We start from the raw sequence: 23,751 nt of genomic DNA on the forward strand, positions 1-23,751 counted from the left end.
TTTGCAGTGCTGCTTTCCACTTCCAGTCGCCTAGTAACTGTTTCCACGGCAACCGCCCTGACAACAACGCTAAGCAATCTCAGGAACAATAGAAGGGTATTTCATTTTCTTCCCAAGAGGGCTGCTAAGACGAGGTCAAGGGGGAATTATGTGAAAGAGAAACGTTAGTTTCTTGAGAAAGCAAGAGAGTAGGAAAGGAAAGGAGCAGTGAGGAAACGGACGAGATACTGGAATAGTGAGAAAACAGCTGAGTAGTTTTAAGGAGTCATTTGGTGGCCATGGATCCAACGTGCTCTTCTGAGAGCATTTATAACCTCATACCCAGTGACTGGAAGGAGCCTCCCCAGCCTCCTAGGTAGGTGTGTAAGCAAAGATTATCATTTAAGACAAGAATGGGGAATAATTATTCCATTTCAGTATTATTTAAGCATCACTGACTTTTAAAAAGAAATAATTTTTTGCTTCGCTAAAGTAGCCTTGGATGACAACTTTTTAGGAAAAAGTTTGCAAAATTTGGGTATTTAGCATGTCACAATTCACAGAGCTTCCTAGAGCTGTGAGAGGACCATTTTATTATGTTAGCCTTCTATTCATACAGTATATGATTGTTTTGTAATTTATTCATTGTTGGTAAATTGATGTGGTGTACAGCATAGTGGTGAAATTTCTTGTAGAAAAGAGAAAATCATAATTCTATTATCCTGTGATGGATACTTGGTTTTTGCTTCAGGAGTTATTGGTTTTTTGTTTTTTGACTACACTACTGCTAGCTCTCTCTGAAGGGATAGTCATTTTTCCCCAAGGTTATCATCAAATATAATTTGCTGTTTTTTTCTGAGCCTCAGTTTTTTGATCAGTGAAACAAAATAGAGTAGGTAGTTTCTAAGGCTTCTAGATTTTTTCTCATCAAATAGTTAGATGGAAGGAAGAATGGATGGTGTCCCCAAAATACACAACTGAGTTAAAAATCTTACATAGGTGTTAGGGCCTCTTAAATGACCCTAATTTCAAAACAGTAACCTTAAAGTAAGCATCCAGTTACCCTTCTGTTCAGGGATTTAGAACATATTTAAATCTATAGGGAGAAAAGAATGTAACCAGTGGAGAAAATCTCATTCCTCCTAGGACTCAAAATGTTTGCTCTCTTTTTCCTTTCTCCTTTTCCTTATGCAAATCAAAGCACATCAAAAGACCACTGGGCTAAGAAACAAGCTCTGCAACTCATTGGCTTTGGGATCATAGATAAATTTTCATTTTTTTCTAATATGTAAAACAAAGTAAGTGAGCTAGATAATCTTTAAGGTCCCTTTCAGATCTAATGGTCAATTATTACTTGGTACGATATATGGAGTACTTGGACTACATCACATCTTTAAGTAGGCAGATCCTTCCATTTTAAGCCTGAATTTCTGTTTTCGACCAGAGCAGAATTTAACTGATATTGTTTTCTGTTAGTTTCCCAAAATCTAGTAGAGATTGGAAAGAGGAATATAAAGTAAGATATGATACTGCAGCAGTTTTTCAGGCATACTCAAATTAACTATGTCTGAATGGGTTTTTGTCCAAAATTTCCTGTATATTGTACAAGATAAAGCTTCTCCTTTCTGTAACCCACAGGTAGATTGTATTTCCCATAGACTGACTTTAAGTGTTAAGATATCTTATTAGATAGATGTTCTATTTGGATGATTTCTTCAAAAAATATTATAGGAACAATATTCACTTAAAGCATTAATTGAGCCCCTGTCATCAGTATAACATTGTTCTTGAGGAATGTTCTTGGGGAGTGCTGTAATGTCAGCACAAACCCTTTGGTTTGCTCTGAAGCAGTAAGGAAGAAAAAGGAATTTACAGTAAAGGGAATAGAAGGTATCTAAATGTGGTACCAAAGAACTCTTTCTGTTAGGTTGATGTCAACCTGCACTGTCAGCAACCACCATGAGGAGTTTTTAATTTGACAAGATTTCATGCATGCAAAACACATTTATAAAAACAGAGCATGATAAAACATTAAACAAATTCTTGCTTACCACACTAACACAAACTTGCCCTGACCCAAACCCCTTACTAATAGTAAGAATTAATGAAAAAAAGAAATGTATTATGCTATTAGGCATATTTGCATCACCAAGTTATAAACCCAGCTTCAAGAAAGCTCACTGCAACTCTTTGCAAGACTAGCAAGATGACTGATTGTCCAGCTTTTGAAAAGAGGTGCATTCCTTGGGGAAATCAACAATTCACTTTGCTGTGATTTCCCATACCTCAGAGGTTACAGGCTCCTTGGAGAACTGAAATATAAACATTAAAATATTGATTAATGATAAAACTATATATTAGTGAAATCCCTAATCAGAACTGCATATATTAAATGAGAACTTAGAAAATGGATATTTGTAACCAAAGTGGGGTGAAAGGCACTCTCTTGCAGTTCATCTGTGAGCTAGGACTTAGATATAAAAATATTAAAGTCAATGGGAAGCCGTGAATCAGTTTCCAAAATTTCAGTTGCTCATGATGCATGAGATGGTTTGCTAGATCTTTACCAAATTTGTTGATCTATTGATGGTTCCATTGACTTAATATCTACAATCATTCTCTCTTCCCCTTTTGTTTAAGGTAATATTCCAGATGTTGTCTGAACAGCACATGGAACCATTAACTCCTTTCCTTGATACACAATACTTTTATTAATGCATTCATTAGCATTTGACAGTCATGTCCCACTGTTGTCTCACATTGAAATTCCCACATGAATTATGACCAAGGTTCTTCTCTTCATTCCGTAATTGTGTAGGTAATTCTTTTTCATCTAAACTCATCACTCATCTATGGAGATAGTTTTGAATATTGAATCCTTTATACACTTTCTTAACCATCCCTCCCAGCTTTGTGACATTTGCAAATCTAGTAGTTTGCCTTTTCTATCTCCATCTGTCATTGAACAGGACAGGTACTTTGCACATTATTTTTTTTCTCTGTCAAACTGTTTTTTTTTATTAAGGTATCATTGATATACAATCTTATGAAGGTTTCACATGAGCAACATTGTGGTTACAACATTCAACCATATTATCAAGTTACCCCCGCCCTCATTGCAGTCACTGTCCATCAGTGCAGTAAGATGTTATAGAGTCACTACTTATCTTCCCTGTGCTATGCTGCCTTCTCTGTGACCCCCCTACATTAGTACTTTGCACTTTATTAGGCTGCCAGACACCTTCTAGCCTGACAGCAATACTGTTTTTGAGAGTCGGTACTGCCAGAAATACTGTTTTGAGTCAGTCATCCAAATACACCCATTAATCAGTTCATATTTTTCTACCTTATCATGAGTTTTTATTAAGAGGCTTTGCTAACATCACGATGCTTATTATTATGTTTCAGGTTATATGTTTAATTTGTAAGTCCAAAAATCTCATTTAAAAAAAATTATGCTCATTTCAGTGGCCCACAACTCCAAATGGCTCATACAATCATTGCTTTCCTATACATTTTTAGATGCTCTCCTAAATTACAGTCAGTCTCACCAGTGTGGAGGTCCTGGATGTACATTTTTTGAAAATGGGACCATTTAGTGTCCTAAATGCCTGCTGGTTGTTTTTATTTTTAAGAGCCTTTCTGGTTTTCATTGGGATTAATTGCGACATGTAGTCAGAATTTCATTTTCAGAGCTTTTCATTCTCCTAGGACTACCTTTATTTTGTCTAATTTCCATACTGTTAAATCTATATTTTCTGAAGTTTTGTAACATCTCCTTGTTTAAAGTCTGGTTATGTGTCTGACTTAGATAAGCACTTTTAACTATTATGAAATCTTAGATGATAGAGTCATTTTCTTGGGAGGTTCTTATATACATTGTTGACTAATTTTAGTCAATAATTTGGGGGAAGTAGTAGTCCTTTTAAATTAATTTATGTTCAAAGAAAGTCAAGAATTTTCCAAAGTCTTTATTTTTGGCATAATGAATTTTTTGCTAAATTTTGCTACATTACTGCAAATATATGGCCTTGGATAGTGTTTTATGATTAGTCTTGGAAGTTCTTGCTCAAATTTTTTATCTGGTTGTCCAGTCTCTGCAGACTTCCACAATAATAACACTTCTTTTCATCTCCTGTTATTTTTATCCAAATGCTCTTCTCATGCTTGTATATATATATATATATATATATATATCCATTCTTGACCTAAACCTCACAGTTCACAGAGAAGATTTCAAAAACACCAGGAAAAGCAAGCACACACTGTAGATGTGCTATAATTTGTAGAATCACCTAATGAATGTGGTAGAATTGAAGGCCTGGGAAACACTAATAAATGGATATTCAGAAGGGACTTTTCCCTTTCAGTCATGTGGTGGAGGGTACCCTCTAGCCAGACTGATCAGCTAAAGCAAGAGAGAGAGAGAGAGAGAGAGAACAAATTAGCTACCAATATCAAGAATGGAAGAGGTGATAGCATTATCAATGTTACAGATATTGAAAGGATAATAAGAAAATATGATGAATATCTTTACCCTGGCACCTTTTTTGTGGGACAAAGCTTCCATCTAGTTTGCCTGAGCCTGATAGACAGGGCTTAGATAACTATACTTTATGGCTATCTCTGAACGAACATAGACTTATACATTAGAAATGTAGATCTCTTTTTAAACTTCAAATAATTTTTATGAGAAATATAAATGCTACTTTTTTCAATTTTAGGTACATATCCATTTTTAAGACAGCTGTAAAAGGCGACATGCAAAAATTTAAGACTGCAATGAAAACTATGGGACCAGCAAAAGTTGAAGTACCTTCTCCGAAGGATTTCCTGAAGAAACATTCAAAGGAAAAAACTCTACCACCCAGTAGGTTTTATCACTCTTTTTAATATTAAAAGTGTTAATAAATAACTAAAATTATTATAACATCTATAGATATGAAATGTTCACAGGTGATAACTTCACCTCATACTAAACAGAATTTGAAAGGCTAGGAGAAAGTAGAAGCAGGAAATGTAAACAAGAGAGTGGAGAATGCTAGTAGCCCCCAAATTGATTTTTCTTTTGATGGAGCAAGCATCATGACCTACATCTTGGGCTATCCAAGAAAGTTCCTCCTCCAGCACCACGTGTCTCACCATCTTAGTCACTAGTCATATAACTTCGATACCAAACAGCAATTAATAAGAAGAGTTCTAAACCCAGTGGTCCAGATTGGCTGGCATCTAAACCCTGTCTGGTCTTTTCTCCAAGAAATAAGAATTGCAATTGTTCCTACCAGGTACTGAAGCAATTTCCAAGCTTGAGTGTGGGCTTTAACTCTCACAGATCTCTCAGACCATTCAGACAGTAAATGAGTAAGAGGTAACGGAAGAGCCTTCATGCATGTGCGGTAGACAGAGCCAGCTTCTTGTAAATGCTGCCTGTGTAGTCACCCAGGGCCCCGTAGTTTAGAAAGTTCCCATCTTGGTTTAATGCTCTGTTTTTTACTATCTTGAAAGTCTTAGTTTTTGATTAAGGAGCCCCAAGTTTTCACTTTGTACTGGAGCTCACATATTATGTAATTAATCATGGTCCTAAGCTATATAAATATTGAGAAGGAAGGTTATTAGGAAAATGGAGAGTGGATGAAAAAATATCTCCAACAGGTATGCAAGGAAGCAGCTTCTTCCCATCCTGGGTATGTCTTCCCTGATGTTTCAGGACAATAAACTGAGAAGTGAGTCTATCTCTTTAAAAAAGTTAGCCTTTTAATGTCTTCTTGCATCAAAGAAATAATGTAGCATCTCAAGCCCAGCTAGGTGCAGTTTTGACAAAGTAAAACTATTATCTGTGGCAATATCTGATGTTCCACGTTCCTCTCTCATAACTCACATGCCATGGCAGAGGATGAGGGCATAATCAGGAAAGACGAAAGAAGCAGGTCTGAAAACACAACAATTCAATCATAAACTCGCATCCTCAAGTCTCTCTTGTGTCATCCTTAAGTAGAGTCTTGGTATGTTGTGACTCCAACCACTTGAGAACACTGGAAAAAGCTTAAGATGGAATTCAATTCTTTCAGTGTCTTAGGAACAGTGATATTACATGGGTCCTCATGAATCCTCTCTAGGGTTAAGCCTATTATATAACACAACTACCAAATTATATATATCCTAAGCATCAAAAAAGGGAAAAGGCCAGAAGCCTATCTCACCTCTTATAAACAGTATAAGGCAAAACAAATACAAAATTTCATGGCCTTAAAAATAAGTAAGAACTTTAAAGGCCCAGCCCCAGGGGACAAAATTAAAGATAACCATCTCTTTGAATATCCTGCCATTTTGAAGACAGTAATTTGCTGCACACACTGAAAAATACTTAACAGATTCATGAACATTTCTCTAAATTCAATTAATAGAACATCTGCATGACTACAAGGCTGTGTTGGCATTGCCATTATGATATATAGAATAGCCTAAAAAAAACCCAAACCATTTTTTTTTGAGAACTGTCATCACTACCACCAAATAATTTGTGAAGAGACATCCTCACCTTATTTTCTGAGCCTCACCCCGTTGTCAACCCCTATTCCTGAGATAAGAGACCAGGGGATGTTTAGATAGATGGACCAGAAGGAAAAGGCAGGGGTGGTCTTTAGGTGAAGTAATTTTACTTTTGTCAAAAGGTACTCCCTAAATGGGCTTGAGATGATGCATTATTTTCTTGATGCCAGGAGACAGGGCATGTGGATGTCCAGTGGATAGCCATGAACAACCAACAGTTGTAATTTACTTACTCACTCCTAAGAATGAAATGTCCATCTTTCTATACTATTTCCTCATTTTCTAAGAATTCAGTTTCATCTCTTAAATGTATTTGTAAAGGCATAGATTCCCTTATAGCTACAGGAGTCATTTGCATGCACTTTGAATTCATAATTAAATTTGGCTTCTGAATATTTTCCATGTGAACATTTAGAGGACAGATACCTGTGGCTTTTTATGCAAACCATATTTGGTTGGGTGTATCTGGTAGAAGGAAGCTATTTGGGTTGTGACAATGAGTTCTTATTCTCTGACCTAGGCTTTGTAGGAACGCCATAGTTTAATTTCTAACGATGCTCATGTCATCTCAGTAATATGTAAAATAGGAAGAAGATACCATTTTTGTAGATCAAAAACAATAAACAATTTCATATATAGTTCAACCAATATATACTGTATTCTACATATTAAATTTTATTTTTTTCTTCCCCCACTGTAATGTAAACTCCATGAGAACAGAAACGTTTCTTTTGTTCATGTCTGTATCCACAGTTCCCAGAGCATTACCTCTGTGTAAGGTAAAATTGAGCCGAAATGACCAGGCGAGGAGGCTACAAAGGAGCGAAAAGTTTAATAGGGCGCAATCTTGGGCAATGTTCGCAGGTCTGATTAGTCACAGGCCGGAGAAGTCGCGCCCAGCAGGGCAGGCAGCAAGTTTTTAAAGAAGGTAGGGGGAGGCAGAGCTTAGATTTACAGCGGTGTGAGGATCGGCTAGCCTAAGGCACCTTTTTCAGGTTGGGAGGGGGCAGCAGCGGGGGACTTTGGCAAGTCATCAGTGTCCGACGTGCTCACCCCTTCCTCCGGTGCCTCCAGCCTTACAGTCTGGACATAGTATTTGTTCAATAAAAGTACATCGTGTAGTGGATAAATGTATATTCCCTTATAATGTTTTAAAACTTAAAAACTCCTTTGTAATATCAGAGATGTCTTGGGTTGCTTGGGCTGCCATAGTGAAGTATCAAGACTGGGTAGCTTAAACATAAATTTGTTTTGTCAATTCTGAGGGCTAGAGTCCAAGATCAAGGTGTTGTCAGGGTTGGTTTCTTCTGAGGACTCCCTTCCTTGCTTGTAGGTGGCAGTCTTTTCTCTATCTCTTCACATGATTGTCCCTCTATGTGTCTGTGTCCAGATTTCCTTCTCTCATAAGGATGTCAGTCATATTGGATTAAGACCCACTCTAATGACCTCATTTTAACTTAATTGCCTCTTTAAAGATCCTGTGTCAAACACAGTCACATTCTGAGGTGCTGGGGATTAGGGCTTCAACATATGAATATTAGGGACACAATTCAGCCTATAATGAGGTCAATCGAGTCCATAGACTCTTAATAGTAAATACTGGTTTTTTTTCTGATGATAAAAGTTACATAAACTCACAGGAAGTTCAAACAGTGCAGAAGTGAATGAAGCCAAAGTCTCTAGTAATTTTGATGGGGTTAAGATTTTAGTTAGGTTTGTTAAGATAGCTGTTGATTTTGGTTCTTGGAAATAAATCATAATTATTTTACATTTAAGCATTTGACAAACCATTTTGATATAGCTATATCAAAATAGATGAATCACAATGGTTAAGTTTAAGAGGCTGTGTAGAAATGGTCAGTTTCATCTGCTGCTAATGAAGATAATGTAGTATAGAGAATAAATAAGATAAATTCTAGATAGTAGTTATTTTAGTAGGTGAGATGCAATCAGGGAGAAGTAAATAGGAAACTTCAGCTGTATTTTTAATGTTTTATTTGTTAAGTTTCTGCATGTTGGATATATAACTGTTACATGATTTTTATACCTTGTACTAATAAATTTTAGAGAAAAAAATCCATAGATTCTTGGACTTCAGTACATTTTTTTTTTATTTGGTGATTTTACAGTAAATTTGTTCTGAAAAGCAATTATTAGTAATATTGATGATACTCAGAAAAGGGTTTTCATATTTCTTGGGCTTTTTTTCAATGGGAAAGCTGACATATGTTTTTGAAATCTTTATAAGAAAATATTTCACAACAGCCGGTAAAAATGTATTAGTTTCCTAGCATATGATTTTTAGTGCTTATCTTCTTCCCTTAAATTTTTATACTTGTCTTTAACATATTAGTTGATTATGGTGCACTTAATTTTTGCATTATGAGTATTGATGTTTATGCTTTAAATATTCAAAAATAGTTTTAATAAAACTCCAATACATGGAATGTTAAAATACCTGGATCTTATAAATAGTACTAAGTAGAATGTTTATAGTTTAATATTAACAAAACATTATGTTTAACAGAAGAAAAGTTTGACCGGAATGAGCCCAAGAAGCCTCCTGTGCCACTGAGGACTGATCATCCAGTCATGGGAATACAGAGTGGAAAAAATTTCATAAATACCAATGTGGCTGATGTCATCATGGGAGTGGCGAAAAAGCCTAAACCAATTTATGTTGACAAAAGAACTGGCGACAAACATGATCTTGAAACATCAGGACTAGTTCCAAAGTACATCAACAAAAAGGTAACCTTGTGATACATTAATGAGAGACCTGAGATTGAAATAATTTAAGTATAGTGTTCTTAACAATTGCAACTATTATCATTAACAGTGTCGTACTGGACAAATGATCTAGGTTGCCAATTCTCATTCCTCTGCAATCTGTGTTTGGTCCAAATCTACTGTGATGAAATTTCAGAGATTTGAGGATGAGCAACACCATAGAGTTCAGTAGAAGAAAACTAATTGTTTTTCTTAATTTCAGTTAATAATATAACAGTAATAACATTCTCTGAAAGATATTAATTTTTGGTGAGGGTGGAAATGTTACTAAAAGCACAGAAATTACTATAAATGTAGAAGGAATAACCTTTCAGAAGATCCTCCAATTTAGTCATTAAGTTGCAGTATCTTGGTTAGCAGAATGGGAGAAATGAAGAGAAAAACACTTTAAAACTATCCATCCTATCAATATAGTATTAAAAAATACTTATTACTGTTGCAACTTGAATAGGTTAATTTGTTTTTAGTTAGTATTTGAAGGCACTATACAATAATCTAGTCGTTTAGGGACCTTCATTTCTATCTGAAGAGGTGTTTATCAGACAGCTATATAATTTCATATTAGCTTCTATAATTTCAAAATTATATAAATTTCAATATATTTCAAAATTTTTAAATTATAAAAGCTTAGATTTAATTTTTTAATAGAGATCTTTAAAATTTTCAAAGCCTGCCAAAAAGTACTCCTACAAAACCTCAGTATACAGCATAAAAGTACTTGAGCCACACATAGTAAAATCTGAGTGCAAAACCCTAAAAAATAATAATTCATAATAAGTTGTGGCAAAAAAAGAAAGAAGAAAGCAAGGAAAAGAAAAAAAGAAACTGCAGTAGTGATGTGAGATGGACTACTAACTGTGAGACAGTCTGTGATCTACTGTAATAAATCCAATGCCTGCAGAGAATCACGACAGGAATGTCACGGCTGCTGGCAGAGAGCACTCCTTAACATACCTTTGCAAGACGTTAGCAGGGTCCAGGAGCTCATAGCACATAAAGTCATTTCAGGCTTCTGAATCCTGACCAATGAAGCTTTTACCCTTTTGTGGGATAGTTCTTTTTCTGAAAATATATCACATCACTCTATTAAAGAGTATGCCAAATATATTCTTTTTGTGATGATGCAGAACCATTATTATGAACATCAGTAACTGCACTGAGCCATAATGAGGTATAGCCCTCAGTGTTTCCAGAAACAGATTAGACTGTTTACCACTGCACTGTACTTTTTTAGTTTATTTGTACTTTACCAGAACACATTTATAGCTAGAGCTTCTGTCACTTGTTCAGTCAGGATGAGTGAGTTTATGCTGTGATAACAAATGGTTCCCAAATTTCCATAACTAAAAGCAAGTAAGTTTTATTGTTTGCTTGTAGTACATGTCCACTGAGGGTTGTTAGAAGCTCTGCTTCTTGTCCTCATCCCAGGACCCAGACAACCCAAAATACCAAGCATCACTATTCCAGAGAAAAAGAACATGACAAGTCATCCATTAATTCCTAGACTTCTACCAAAAAGGATAGAGGTCACTTCTACTCAGGTGACATGGCTACACCTTACTTCAAGGGAAGCAGGAAAGTGTTGTTTTACCAAGCATCTAGAAGAAGAACCAGAACATTGTGCACAGTTTTAATGACTATCATATCTCTCAACAGCTGCTTCCTCAGAGAGGTCTCCCCTGATCTCCTTATCTATTATTTTATTTTCCCTTATTGGCCTTTATTTTACTTGGGAGCCCTTATATGTGTATTATTTTATACTCTGCTTTTGGTGAATTTCTTTCACTGTTGAATGTACATTCTATGAGGACAGAAACTTTGCGTTGCTTTCTTACTCACTAGTATAGTGAGTACCAAGTACATTCTCAAGTAATTTTTTGAAGAATAAACAAGGGGTAGTTCTATTTCTGTATGTAGTGATATCATTCACTAACCTGAAAGAATCACAGCAGACTGCTTCACTGTCAGTCCTTGAAAGTAGCCCAGAAGCCTAAGTGTATTTTGTATTTCCAAAAATAACCTTAAGGTCCCAATTCAATTTTCTCTTAAAGCAGATATGCTTAGTTTCTTTAAGATTTTGTTTTTATAATGCCTTGGAAAACATGTATCTTCTTTTATTTAGCAAGACAATGCAAAAGAGACCTCAAGATATTTCAAGGTAAAAGCTGATGTATCTAAAATAAATAAAGAAAAGGCAACTCTTAGGGACAAAAAAAGGGCTGAGTTATGAGCCAAGGTCAGGTGCTGGAAACATGCAGGGAAGAGGGAAAACAAGTGGCCACAATAACAGCGCAGGTGATTTTCAAAGACCAGAATAAACTAGTTCCCAATGGGGAAAAAACATCATTGAAGTTTGTCAGTTTGCAATTTTGAGCAAAGGCTTTAAGCCCATAACATTTCTTTTACTCCCAGTCGTTGGTTGTATGGACACATATATAAGACTGCATTCAGAATATTGATTTTTTTTTTCTGAAAAATCCTTGCAAGGATTATGGTGTCACGCCTGAATATATATGTAAGCGAAATGAAGAAGTAAAGAAAGCCCAAGAAGAATATGATAACTATATCCAGGAAAACCTCAGGAAAGCAGCTATGAAAAGGCTCTCTGATGAAGAAAGAGAGGCAGTTCTGCAGGTAAGTGTTCTGTAATTTATACTCAAAGTAACTCTTCAGAACATCTCTGAAAGAGAGGTCCACCATCAACAACTACCTAAGCCAGCACTTTGACTTTGAAATCAGCACACTCTTATTTTGGAGATGGTGACAACTCTGTGCAGCAGACTGACTCTTCAGGGAGAGCAAAAAGACGTAATATATGTATTATTGATATTATTTTGTTGCTAATTTGGTAAGCTTCTGTTTTTTCCTGAAGTAGTTAGTGTTATAAGAAAGCCTACTTTCTTCTTCAATAAACATGCATAAATAGAGAAAGCATTTTTATTTTCATTCTTGTGTCCATGAATTTTCAAAGGACAATATTCATAAAATAGATATTTTTCACTAGATGGAGCTCTAGAATAATTGAAACTGTGTCTCTGGACCAACATTTTTTTTTCTCTGCTATAAGCTAAATGTCTAAATTTTAATTAAATAACCAGGTGTTCAGTTTTACATACATTTTCCTTATTTTGAATAAAATAGATTTTAAGACATATTTACATTGGAGTTATTAATGCAAGACTTTTAGCTAAAACATTTAAAATTAGGGGTTGTGAGCAGGGTTGCTCTGTCATCTTTAGAGAGTATTAAGCATTTATATTCTTCTATAGTCATGCTGTCTTTTATAGAATAAAAAAAGTACTTTATTCTTTGTTATTTTTGAAATCTTTGCACAAAGCTATTTCTAATAACCCTTCAAAAACAGAAAAAAAATTTTTACTGCATTAATTTTTATTGAAAAATGGATTCATATTTTGTTAAAAATTCTTAACATTTTATCAGTGTCATTATAATCTTTAATAAATATGAGTATCATGCTAAGCCCTGAGGATATTAAAAAGTGCATAAGATAAAATTCCTGCCATAATGTTGTAATTTAATTGATGATAGGTGCTACATATATATATATTATAAGTGCACATGTGTACAGCTCATACATTTATAAGTTTCCATGGTACAAGTATCCATTTGAAGGACATAGGTAGGTCTTAGCTGGGCTTTAAATTGCAGAGTAAGAAGGTATTCCAGACAGCAGAACTGGCATAAGGACAAGAACTGTGTCTCTTTGTTGACAACAGTCTCCCTAGTGCCTAACCCAGTGCCCAGTATAAACATACATATTATAATGATGTGCTGGGAAGAAGAAAGGAAGACAGGGAGGCAAGAAAGCTGGCAGCTATAGAGGTGGGGTTTATAAGTCACTTTCAGGAAGAGTACTAGTCTTTGGCCCATTCCCTGCTGACCTCCAGTTTGGATTCTACCAGTTTTAGACAATATATACTTTTGTTAAAACCAGATTTATATATATCTAAATGATGTTGAAGAACAGAAAAAGACACCAATGGCTAGATCATCAACAGGCAGAAAATTAATAAGGAAACATTGGCCTTCAACAGCACACTCAATAGGTATATACAGAATATTCCATCAAAAGCATCAGAATACATTCTTCTCAAGTACACTTGGAACACTGTCCAGAATAGATCATATGTTAGGCCACAAAATAAGTCTAAATAAATTTAAGAAGATTGAAATCGTATCAGGCATCTTTTCTGAACACACGGTATGAAAGAAATCAATTACAAAAAAGGAACAATAAAAAAATGTGGTGGTTAAACAACATGCTACTGAACAACCAAAGGATCAACAAAAAAAATCAAAAGAGAAATGAAAAAAATACCTTGAGACAAATGAAAATAGAAATACAGCATCCAAAAATCAATTGGATGCAGCAAAAGCAGTTCTTAGAGGGAACTTTATAGTAAATCTGGCCTACCTCAAGAAACAAGAAAAATCTCAAATAAGCAATCTAACTACGCAAAAATGAACTGGAAAAAGAAGAACAAATGAATCCCAAAGTTGGTAATAAAAATAAAAACCAAGAAATAATAAAGATCAGAATGATTTTAGATGTAGAAATCTCATAAAGACTCCACCAAAAAACTGTTAGGACTAATAAATGAATTCAGTAAAGTTGTGGGGTACAAACCATATACAAAAACCAGTTGCATTTTTATACACTGAGAATGAATTATCAGAAAGAGAAATTAAGAAAACAGTCCCATTTACAATTGCATCAAAAGGAATAAAATATCTAGAAATAAATGTAGCCAAGGAGGTGAAAGACCTATACACTGAAAACTATAAGACATTAATGAAAGAAATTAAAGATGATGCAAATAAATGGAAAGATATTCCATGCTCATGTACTGAAGAATTAATATTGTTAAAATGTCTATATTACCCAAACCTATCTACAGATTCAATTCAATCTCTAGCAAAATTCTAATGGCATTTTTCACAGAAATAGAACAAATAATCCTAAAATTTGTGTGGAACCACAAAAGATCCTGAATAGCCAAAGCAATCTTACAAAAGAAGAAAACAAAGCTGGAGGTATCATAGTCTGTGATTTTAAACTATGCTCAAAGATATAGTAATTGAAATTCTAAGATATTGGTATAAAAACAGACACACAGATAAATGGAACACAAAAGAGATCAATAAACCCACACATATATAGTTAATTAATGACAAAGGGAGCAACAATATACAATACAATAGGGAAAGGGAACCATCTCTTCAGTAAATAGTGTTGGGAAAACTGGACAACCACATGCAAAAGAATGAAACTGGACCACTATCTTATGCCATATACAAAAATTAACTAAAATGGACTAAAGACTTGAATGCAAAATCTGGAACCATAAAACTCCTAGAAGAAAACATAGATAGTAAGCTCCTTGACATTGATCTTTGCAAAGATTTTTGGATCTGACTCCAAAGGCAAGGGCACTAAAAGAAGAAATAAACAAGTGGGACACATCAAGCTTCTTCATAGAGAAGGAAAAAAAGTGCTTCTGCACAGAGAAGGAAACCAACAACAAAATGAAAAGGCAGCCTACTGAGTGGAAAAGATATTTGCAAATCATATATCCGAAATGGGACTGATCACCAAAATATATAAAGAACCCACACAATTCAATAAAAAAAATCTGATTTAAAAATGGACAGAGGATCTGAATAGACATTTTCCAAAGAAGACATACAGATGGTCAGCAGGCACATGAAAAGATGCTCAACATCACTAGTCATCAGAGAAATGCAAATCAAAACCACAATGAGATATCAATTCACATCTATCAGAATTACTATTTTCAAAAAGACAAGAAATATGTGTTGGCAATACTGTGAAGAAAAGGGACTTCCCTGCACTGTTGGTAGGAATGTAAAATGGTGCAGCCATTATGGAAAACATTATGGAAGTTACTCAAAAAGTTAAAAATAGAACTACTGTATGATCCATCAATTCCACTTCTGTATGTTTAACCAAAGAAAAGAAAAACATGGATTTGAAAAGATATATCCATCCTCATGTTCACTGCAGCATTACTTAGAATAGTCAAGATATAGAAGCAATCAATGGGTGAATGGATTAATAAGAGAATACTACTCAGCCATAAAAAGAAGGAAATCTTGACATTTGCACCAACATGGATGGACCAAGAAGGTATTATGCTAAGTGAAATAAGTTATGTAGACAAAGACAAATACTGTATGATTTCATTTTTTTTTGTAGAATCTAAAAGGCACACAAATAAACAAACAAAACATAACCTACTAATACAGAGACCAGATTGGTGGTTGCCTAAGGTGAGTGGGTTGGGGGGTTGGGTGAAATGGATGAAAGGCATCAAAAGGTACCAACTTCCAGTTGTAACATAAATAAGTCATGGGGATTTAATGTACAGCATGGTGACTATAGTCAATAATATTGTATTGCATATTTGAAAGTTGCTATGAGAGATCTTATAAGAACAAAAGTTTGTAACTTGGTATGGTGACTGATGGTAGCTAGACTTGTACTGATTATTTCACAATGTATACAAATATTGAATCAATATATTGTATACCTGAAACTAATACAATGTTATATGTCAGTTATACTTCAGTTTTAAAAAAATAGGAAAAGAGAAAAAAAACTCACTCAGAAGGAAAAGGCTCTTCCCTACCCTGTGCCTTTTTGACGGGAGTCAACAAGAAGTCCTCAGCTTCCTAATATAGTCACTGCAGAGTTTCTTTGCATACCCTTTGATGTGACAACAGCAATCCTCCCTTGGATGCTTTATTAGCCAGAGAGTATAGCTGCCATGGTAACAAAGCTACTAGCTATGCTCCTGACAAGCCCAGAACCATACTTGCCTCCCTGGTAAAGAGTTGCATATAATTCTATGACAAGATGGTTGTATGTCCCTGAGAAGGCCACATTCTGCTCATTCTTTTTAAGTCTCATTATACTTGTAAAGGATCATATGTTCTAGTAATTCCATACTTCTCATTTTACAGATGAGGATACATTAAGTGGTTCATTTGTTCATTCATTCATTTATGAACATCTACTGTATTCTAGGCACTGTACCTAGCCTGGGAGACACAGTTGTGAGCAAATAAATGCAGTCATTACTGTCAGTGAGCTTTAATTTGGTTTACATTTGCCCTTGGTTTCAAAATTATCAAGTAGCTGAAGAAGGACTAAAACTCAAGGTGGACCAGTTCCCAGGCCAGTCTTTTCCCATTATATTTTAACACGTGCACAGGAGGTAACAAAAGGAAGCTCTATCAGTCTGGGATTCCGCAGGAAACAGAAGGCACACTCAGCTGGGATTCTGAAAAGAATTTATGGAGAAACTATTTACAGATGTGAAGCAGAGCTAAAGGAACCAACAGAGAGCACTGAGGCTCCTCAGGACTAAGGACAGTGGGAATCCACCACCACCCTAGGCTTGAAGGGCAGGGGCAAGAAAGAGTGTTACTGGAGCCTTCCCAGTGTTGTAGTTACAGGTGGATGAGCCAGAGCTAGTGTCCAGGGAATGTCAAGGAAGAGAAGAAGGAAATACCCAAACTTCTCTCTTCTCCCACTAGTGCTGGACTCAAGCAGAAGCTAGAGGGCAAAGGAGCTGGGGGAGGGGACCAGCCCTCAGGAATTAACCTCTATCCCCCTCCCACCCCATCCCTCTGCCCCTAGTCATAGAGCAGGATAAGAAGGTGAAGAATAGATTGGGGGTGGGTGCCAAAGGAGCATGGAACTGAAGGTACTTCTTATTTATTTTATAACCAATTCTCTGTATTTGAAGTTTTCAAAAATTAACAATATTATTTAAGCATTGAAATAGAAAAGTCAATAAAAAATAAGGGAATATCATTGTTGCAGTGGGTAAAAGATTTTTTAGATAAAATAAAAAGTCTTAAAAACAGCAAGGAAGTTATTTCAATATAGTATGAAATTTGTCACATTTAGTTCCTATCCCTCACTGTCGACTTTGACCCAAACGTTTCTGTGCACTCTGGAAGATAAAGCAAACTATCCTTTAAAAGATAAAGGCTACAGAGGAAAAGCGGCTGTCACTACAAGTAATATGGAAATATCACCCACGAAGCTAAGAGAAACCTTTGATATTTGAAAGTATATAAATTTATAGATTGCCTCTCTGCAATAAGCACCCCTGTGGAGCACTGTGGGAGCATATTTCCCATTTCATAATGAAATTTATGGAAAAAAATTCTTTGAGGACTTCTTTTTGGAATACATCTCACACACTGTTAAGAACTGTTAACCCATCTCCCTCTTTAAAAAATTTAACCTGGGTATTTTTTTTATCTTTTCCCTTTCCCAAATCTTTGAAATAGTCTCACTCAGGGTTCAAAATTTGTTGCCCTTTTCCTCTGCCAATCTATTCTAACAGTGTGCCCTATCTTACCATTTTTACCTAAGCATGGAAATCGATCATTGAAATTATTGTCCTCAGAAAGTTTCTTAAGGTTAAATTTGTACTATGAGGGCTTATTTTGAAAGCATTATTATATAACACATCTAATCTCTTAAACATAAAGGTATGACCATTGATTTCAAGGACCATATTTTCAAGGTAGTATGTTAAATTCTACTTATAGCTTTTGTGTAAATAAAATGATCTGGGTGCCCATAATGAGTAATAGAGAGTGTTAATTTTTCAAATTCTATTGCATGAATTCAATTAGGAGTTTAAGACCATTTTGTCAATGGACCTGTAACGCACTGGGATAAGAAATGGAAACTACGGAGAGGTGGAAATAACCTTTATTGCTCCTAAGATATCCCTAATTTTGAATTTGTTAGTTTCTGACACTATAAAACAGTAACTACTTTATTGAATTAGCATGTGTGTTACATTTAATGACATTTCTATTATTTCTGGAATACATTAGTGGGAAGTGTCGATCCCTTGACTATATGAAGAGTTCTTTCTAATATATTGAAAAGATACATAAAAGATCATCTCTTGTTAAATTGAGTTTTGGCGTTTTGTGCAATTCCATTTAATCTAATATAAGAAAACATGGCCACAGGAGTCAGAATCAACTCTTTTGGTATGATTTCTCTGTTGAAGAATGGGATAATGGTTTAAAAAAGAAAATTCTAAAGGAAAAAACCTAAAAATTTTATAGGAAATGATTTTCTATTAAAAAATGTTTTTGTTTGGGGGGTACACTTGTAAGTTGTTTTTCACCAGAGCATTTGCTGCAAGCTTAGTTTCATACTACTCATAATTCTGAAAAGAGTATTTGATGGTAAAAACAAGTACAGTAACATTAAAAACAGAGCAAAAAATACTCCCAATGGGAATTGAACACACAATCAAGGACAGGGTTTGGCCTCTGTACAATATATTTTGTTACTGTGGCCAACTACTTGATTAATATGTATCACTTTTTAAAGTTATTTTCATCAGGATTTTTTTTTTTTGGCTTTTTAGATTTTCCATCACCAATATAGTTTTCTTTACTATTTACCTTACTTTTACAGTTTACTTCACTTTTAAAGTTTACTTTAGTATTTAGAGTGTTATTTCCCATTTTCAGGGGCTGAAAAAGAACTGGGAAGAGGTACATAAAGTGTTTCAGTCTCTCTCTGTCTTCATTGACTCGATACCAAAGAAGATTCGCAAGCAGAAGCTGGAACAAGAAATGAAGCAACTGGAACATGACATTGGTGTCTTTGAAAAGCACAAAATTATTTATATTGCCAATAAGAAATAGATTTTTAAAGTATAGTAATTTTAAAATCGGAAAAAAACAGGGAAAACATAAAGTGAAACTTTTTTAAAGAGGAAAATACTGTGAAGAGAATAAAAATAGTCTTTAATGAAATGTGTAGGCAATTCTTAAGGAATTATATGAGAAAATTCTGTTTTTACTAGCGTCAGGTTTTTCACATATAAACTGATTAAAGTTTGATGTTATATGTTTCATATGCATTATAGAATAAATTCATTATTATTGTTACATAGTTTTTTCACATAAACATTATTCTCTGGGCCCTAAAAAATAAAGTCAGCACTCTGAACTTCACGTATTTTTTCTCATACTGCATGATGCAAGGAACATAACATTAAAAACTATGAAGTATTTTGAATTGGAAATAGAGCGGTCTGCTTTCTTACTATAGTGTTTTCTGTATATTGTTTCAGAACCTCACACATTTAACAGCATATGTTCTCTACTAGCGTGTGTCATTTACAGCCATTCCCAAGCAGAAATATTTCCAGTATCTGTAATGCTATGTATACTGAAAAGATATATTTGGAGGAAGAAAAACTAAGAAGATAACATGCAATCAAGAAGGTAACTTGAAAAATGCATCATCGAGGATGATTAAAGAGAGAAGCCTTCTTCCAACATACCAACATACCAGTCTTAAATGTTTTATTCCATAATTCACTATGTATTTCCCTAAAATGGGATGTGACTGTTTCTTTTTGGTCCTATTTATCCATTTTGTGAATTCTGAAGTTTCCATATGTAAGACTGCATACTTTATTAAGCAACAAGTTTATGTAAGAAGTAGAGCTGTCTTCAACTCAACTCAGTCTATAAATATGTAAGAAGGGAAAGATTCTTATATGCAATTTTAGAGAAATTCAGTAAAATACATGAAATACAAAATATCAAAGCAATAAGAACTTATACTACTTATTTTTTTAATCCTATGGACAACACAGGAAAATATGACAATTCTTTTTAGCTTTTTCATATACACAGAGTTGGGAGCATTGAGGAAAAGCTTACTGTAGTTAATTAAAGAAAAATGCTTATGCACAGATATTTTTGAAAACTCACTTTAAACTTTTTCACATCTCTTTATGAGCACCATTTCTTTATTCCAGTATTACCTTAGAAGAGATACAAAATTAAGGATAGTACATGATAAATTCTCATTTATCCAGAGTGGTTGCTTGCCACTTAGGGTAGGAAAAAGTGGTAGCAATAAACCCCAAAATGTATAATTAAACATATTAGAAACTCATTTGTTATGCACATAACAGTACTGTGCTGTGAAGAAATTAGCAGGAACACTTTTCCACACAGTTGTTCAGGGCGCCAGACTTACAGAGTGGGTAGCTCCTTTCTTTGCAGATTTGGGGAATGCCCTGCATAGGCCAAGCCTACAAAAGGTGCACATGATTTCTGCTTGCATTTTCTAAGGCAGCAACCCTAGTTCCTTTAACAAACTATCTCCAATCTTAGTTGCCTGATAAAGATAAATTTCTTATTTATGTTACTGTCCAATGTGAATGAGGGTGAGGGTGTTCTCTGTTCCATGCAGTCACTCAAGGAATCAATCACTTTTGCCTAATGGCTCTGCTGTTTACAGCCAGCCTCTCTGCCACGGTTAAGGGTAAGAAGATGTTTAGGTTAATATTTAATTTGTGAAATAATTCCTGTACATACTGATTTTTAAATAATTTAGAATCAGCAATGCAAAAACATTCTAATTATGTAGCCTATAGTGGTTATATTTTGGAGCCATGAGAGTTGCCTCAAATATCAAAATGATAATTTTGTTTTAATGGATTGTTTTTCCTCTTGCTTTCTGCAAATCCAGACTTGTTCTCCATTGCCCACAGTGTTGTGTAATAAATCAATTCATTGCCTTTCTCACTCACAGACTTCCTAGGGAAACTTTCCCCTCCATTGTACCTAGGATGATAACCCTACCATGGAATCCCAACCTTGAAAAGTTCCACTGCAACCTTCCTCCCCGCACACCTCTGGGTCGACTGCAACCTCCCTCCCTGCAGTACACACACACACACACACACACCTCTGGGTCGTCCTACCAGGAAGCGGAGGGATGGACACCTGACTCACTCGATTAGCCAATGATTGGTCAGATACTCTTTCTTGAGAGTATGAATTATAGGGACAATGAATGTAATTACTTGGGGATGGACACTAGAGACTTAAAGGTCAAACTTCATTATTGCAACTTGGTTTCTATTCCTATTCAAAAGAGCGTTGAGTGAATCAAGATTTTATATAGTTGACTTGTTGCCTATGATCTCTTCCTCTTGGTTCCTTGAAATGCTGTGTCTCCCTTCCCCACTGTAACTTGCACTCCTGTGATACTGAGGTGCTGGGGCCTCCCAACTCTTTACACACACTCTTTCCTCTGCCCAGAAAATTACCCTTATCTTTCTCTCTTCCTGCATATCTGTCTGGAAAATCTCTAGTCTTCAAAAGTCAGATCATAACCACATTTCTGTAATACCCCTCATTGCTTCCTTAGAATCTGACTTCCTGTTATAGCATTGATCATATTGCATTGTGCATGTGTGGTTATGTACCTGTTTCCCACAAAACCGCAGGCTTCTAGGGAGAAGGGACTGTATCTTTTCATCTGTATTCCTTTGAATCTACATAATGGCTGCTATATGGAAGGAACTTAAAGTCTTTACTGAATAAATTAATGAATGATACCCAAACATATTTTCATTACCTGTTGGTATTATTATCGTGACATAAATCAACTTAGAAGATAGGGATTTTAACTGTTAAATAAAGCAACTGATGCCACTCAACCAGTCAATGCATGATAAAGTTGACAGAAGGCAATTTCATGCAATGCTTAAAAGCTCAAGCATTGGAGTCAGCGAGACTCCAATTCACATTCCAGATCAGCCACTTTCTAACCATTCTATGAAACATTTTTAAGCTACAGTTTCCTTATCTGTCAGATGGAGTTGATGACCCATAACCATGCTTTCTATAGTTGTGATAAGAATGGAATGAAACAATATATGTGTAACAGCATAGTCCCTGGCATGCAGAAAGACAATAAATTGTTAAGTTTATTATTAAGAACCCTCCTTCAATTCTGTAGTCCAGCTGGTTCTAGGGCCATTAGCATACTGTCAGTAGAATTTCCCAAGCCCATAAAATCCAGTTGCCCGAAAGGATCTGATTGAACAGTTTAGAAGTCTTAGCCTGAGATTAGCCCAGCCTGGCTAATTTTTTTAGTGGCACATGTAGACAATAACAACTGTATTTGGAAACTGTTATTTTTAATAACTGGCAAAAATTTGGTGATACTTCCTGAATTACTCAGCACAGATATTCCAAAAAGAAAGATAAGCTGAAATCAGTAGGTAATGCCAAGAGTCACTAAAGGGAAAAGTTTACAAGGTTATTGCCAACAAAGCTTCATAGATGATACTTATTAGTGATGAATGTGACCCAGGACCTGACCTCAAGTCTGAGGGCCCACAGGTTCATTGTTTGCAGGACCTCAGAGATTGATGTGCATGAATGAAAATGCATGTGAGCCTGAGTTGTCACCTGAATATCAATTTTTTCCAGTTTTTAATAATTGTGGCAGAATACACAAAACATAAAATTATAATCTTTATCATTTTTAATCATATAGTTCAGTTGTATTAAATATATTCAGTATGTTTGCAACCAGCACCACCATCCATCTTCATAATTATTTTCATCTTGTAAAACTGAAATTCTATGCCCTTCAACAAGAACTTCCAAGCCCCTGGCAACCACCATTCTACTTTCTGTCTATGATTTTGACTAAGTATCACATGTAAGTGGAATCATATAGCGATTCTGTGGTTAGCTTAAGTCATTTAGCATAATACCCTCAAAGTTTATCCATATTGTAGCATATTGCAAAATTGCCTTCCCTTTTAGGGTTGTATAATATCCCATTGTGTATCTACCATATTTTGCCTATCCATTCATCTGTTAATGGACTCCTGTGTTGCTTTCATGTTTTAGCTATTGTGAAAAATGCTCCTATGAACATGGGTGTGCACAAATATCTCTTTGAGACCCTACTTTCTTTTTTGTTTGAATATATTCCTTAAAGTATAATTGCTGGATCATATGATAATTATATTTTTAATTTTTTGAGGAACTACAATACTGTTTTCCACAGTGGCTGTCCCATTTTATACTCCCACCAACAGTGCACAAGGGTTCTAATTTCTCCACAACCTCACCAACACTTGCTATTTTTTGTTTTTCGATAATAGCCATCCCAATGGGTATGAGGCAGTGTACCCTTTAGTTTTTATTTGCATTTCCCATCAGGCTATCATCAGACTTCTCAACAGAAACCCTACAGGCCAGAAGAGAATGGCATGATATACTTAATGCAGTGAAACAGAAGAGCCTTGAACCAAGACTACTGTATCCAGCACGATTATCATTTAAATATTAAGGAGGGATTAAACAATTCCCAGACAAGCAAAAGTTGAGGGAATTTGCCTCCCACAAACCACCTCTACAGGGCATCCTACAGGGACTGCTCTAGATGGGAGCACTCCTAAAAAGAGCACAGAACAAAACACCCAACATATGAAGGAGGGAGGAGGAGGAATAAGAAGGGAGAGAAATAAAGAATCATCAGACTGTGTTTATAATAGCTCAATAAGCGAGTTAAGT

At 35.3% G+C, this 23,751-nt stretch overlaps 1 protein-coding gene across 1 annotated transcript; it reads left to right on the top strand.

Moving 5' to 3' along the window:
* Nucleotides 1-91: 91 nt before the first annotated feature.
* ENKUR (enkurin, TRPC channel interacting protein) lies at nucleotides 92-19,299 on the top strand. The gene is made up of 5 exons (XM_017671232.3): nucleotides 92-355; nucleotides 4,704-4,849; nucleotides 9,056-9,279; nucleotides 11,806-11,952; nucleotides 18,877-19,299. Exons 1-5 carry the CDS (start codon nucleotides 279-281, stop codon nucleotides 19,051-19,053), a joined length of 771 nt encoding a protein of 256 aa, XP_017526721.1. The 5' UTR covers nucleotides 92-278; the 3' UTR covers nucleotides 19,054-19,299.
* The last annotated feature ends 4,452 nt before the right edge of the window (nucleotides 19,300-23,751 follow it).

The sequence above is a fragment of the Manis javanica genome, chromosome 2 (genome assembly GCF_040802235.1).
Source record: "Manis javanica isolate MJ-LG chromosome 2, MJ_LKY, whole genome shotgun sequence".
NCBI classification, from domain to species: Eukaryota; Metazoa; Chordata; class Mammalia; order Pholidota; family Manidae; genus Manis; species Manis javanica.

Coding starts and splice junctions, on each gene's coding strand:
- ENKUR (XM_017671232.3), top strand. CDS start 279: ATGGATCCAACGTGCTCTTCTGAGAGCATTTATAACCTCATACCCAGT. Junction 4,850..9,055: donor GGAAAAAACTCTACCACCCA/GTAGGTTTTATC, acceptor TATGTTTAACAG/AAGAAAAGTTTGACCGGAAT. Junction 9,280..11,805: donor CAAAGTACATCAACAAAAAG/GTAACCTTGTGA, acceptor AATCCTTGCAAG/GATTATGGTGTCACGCCTGA.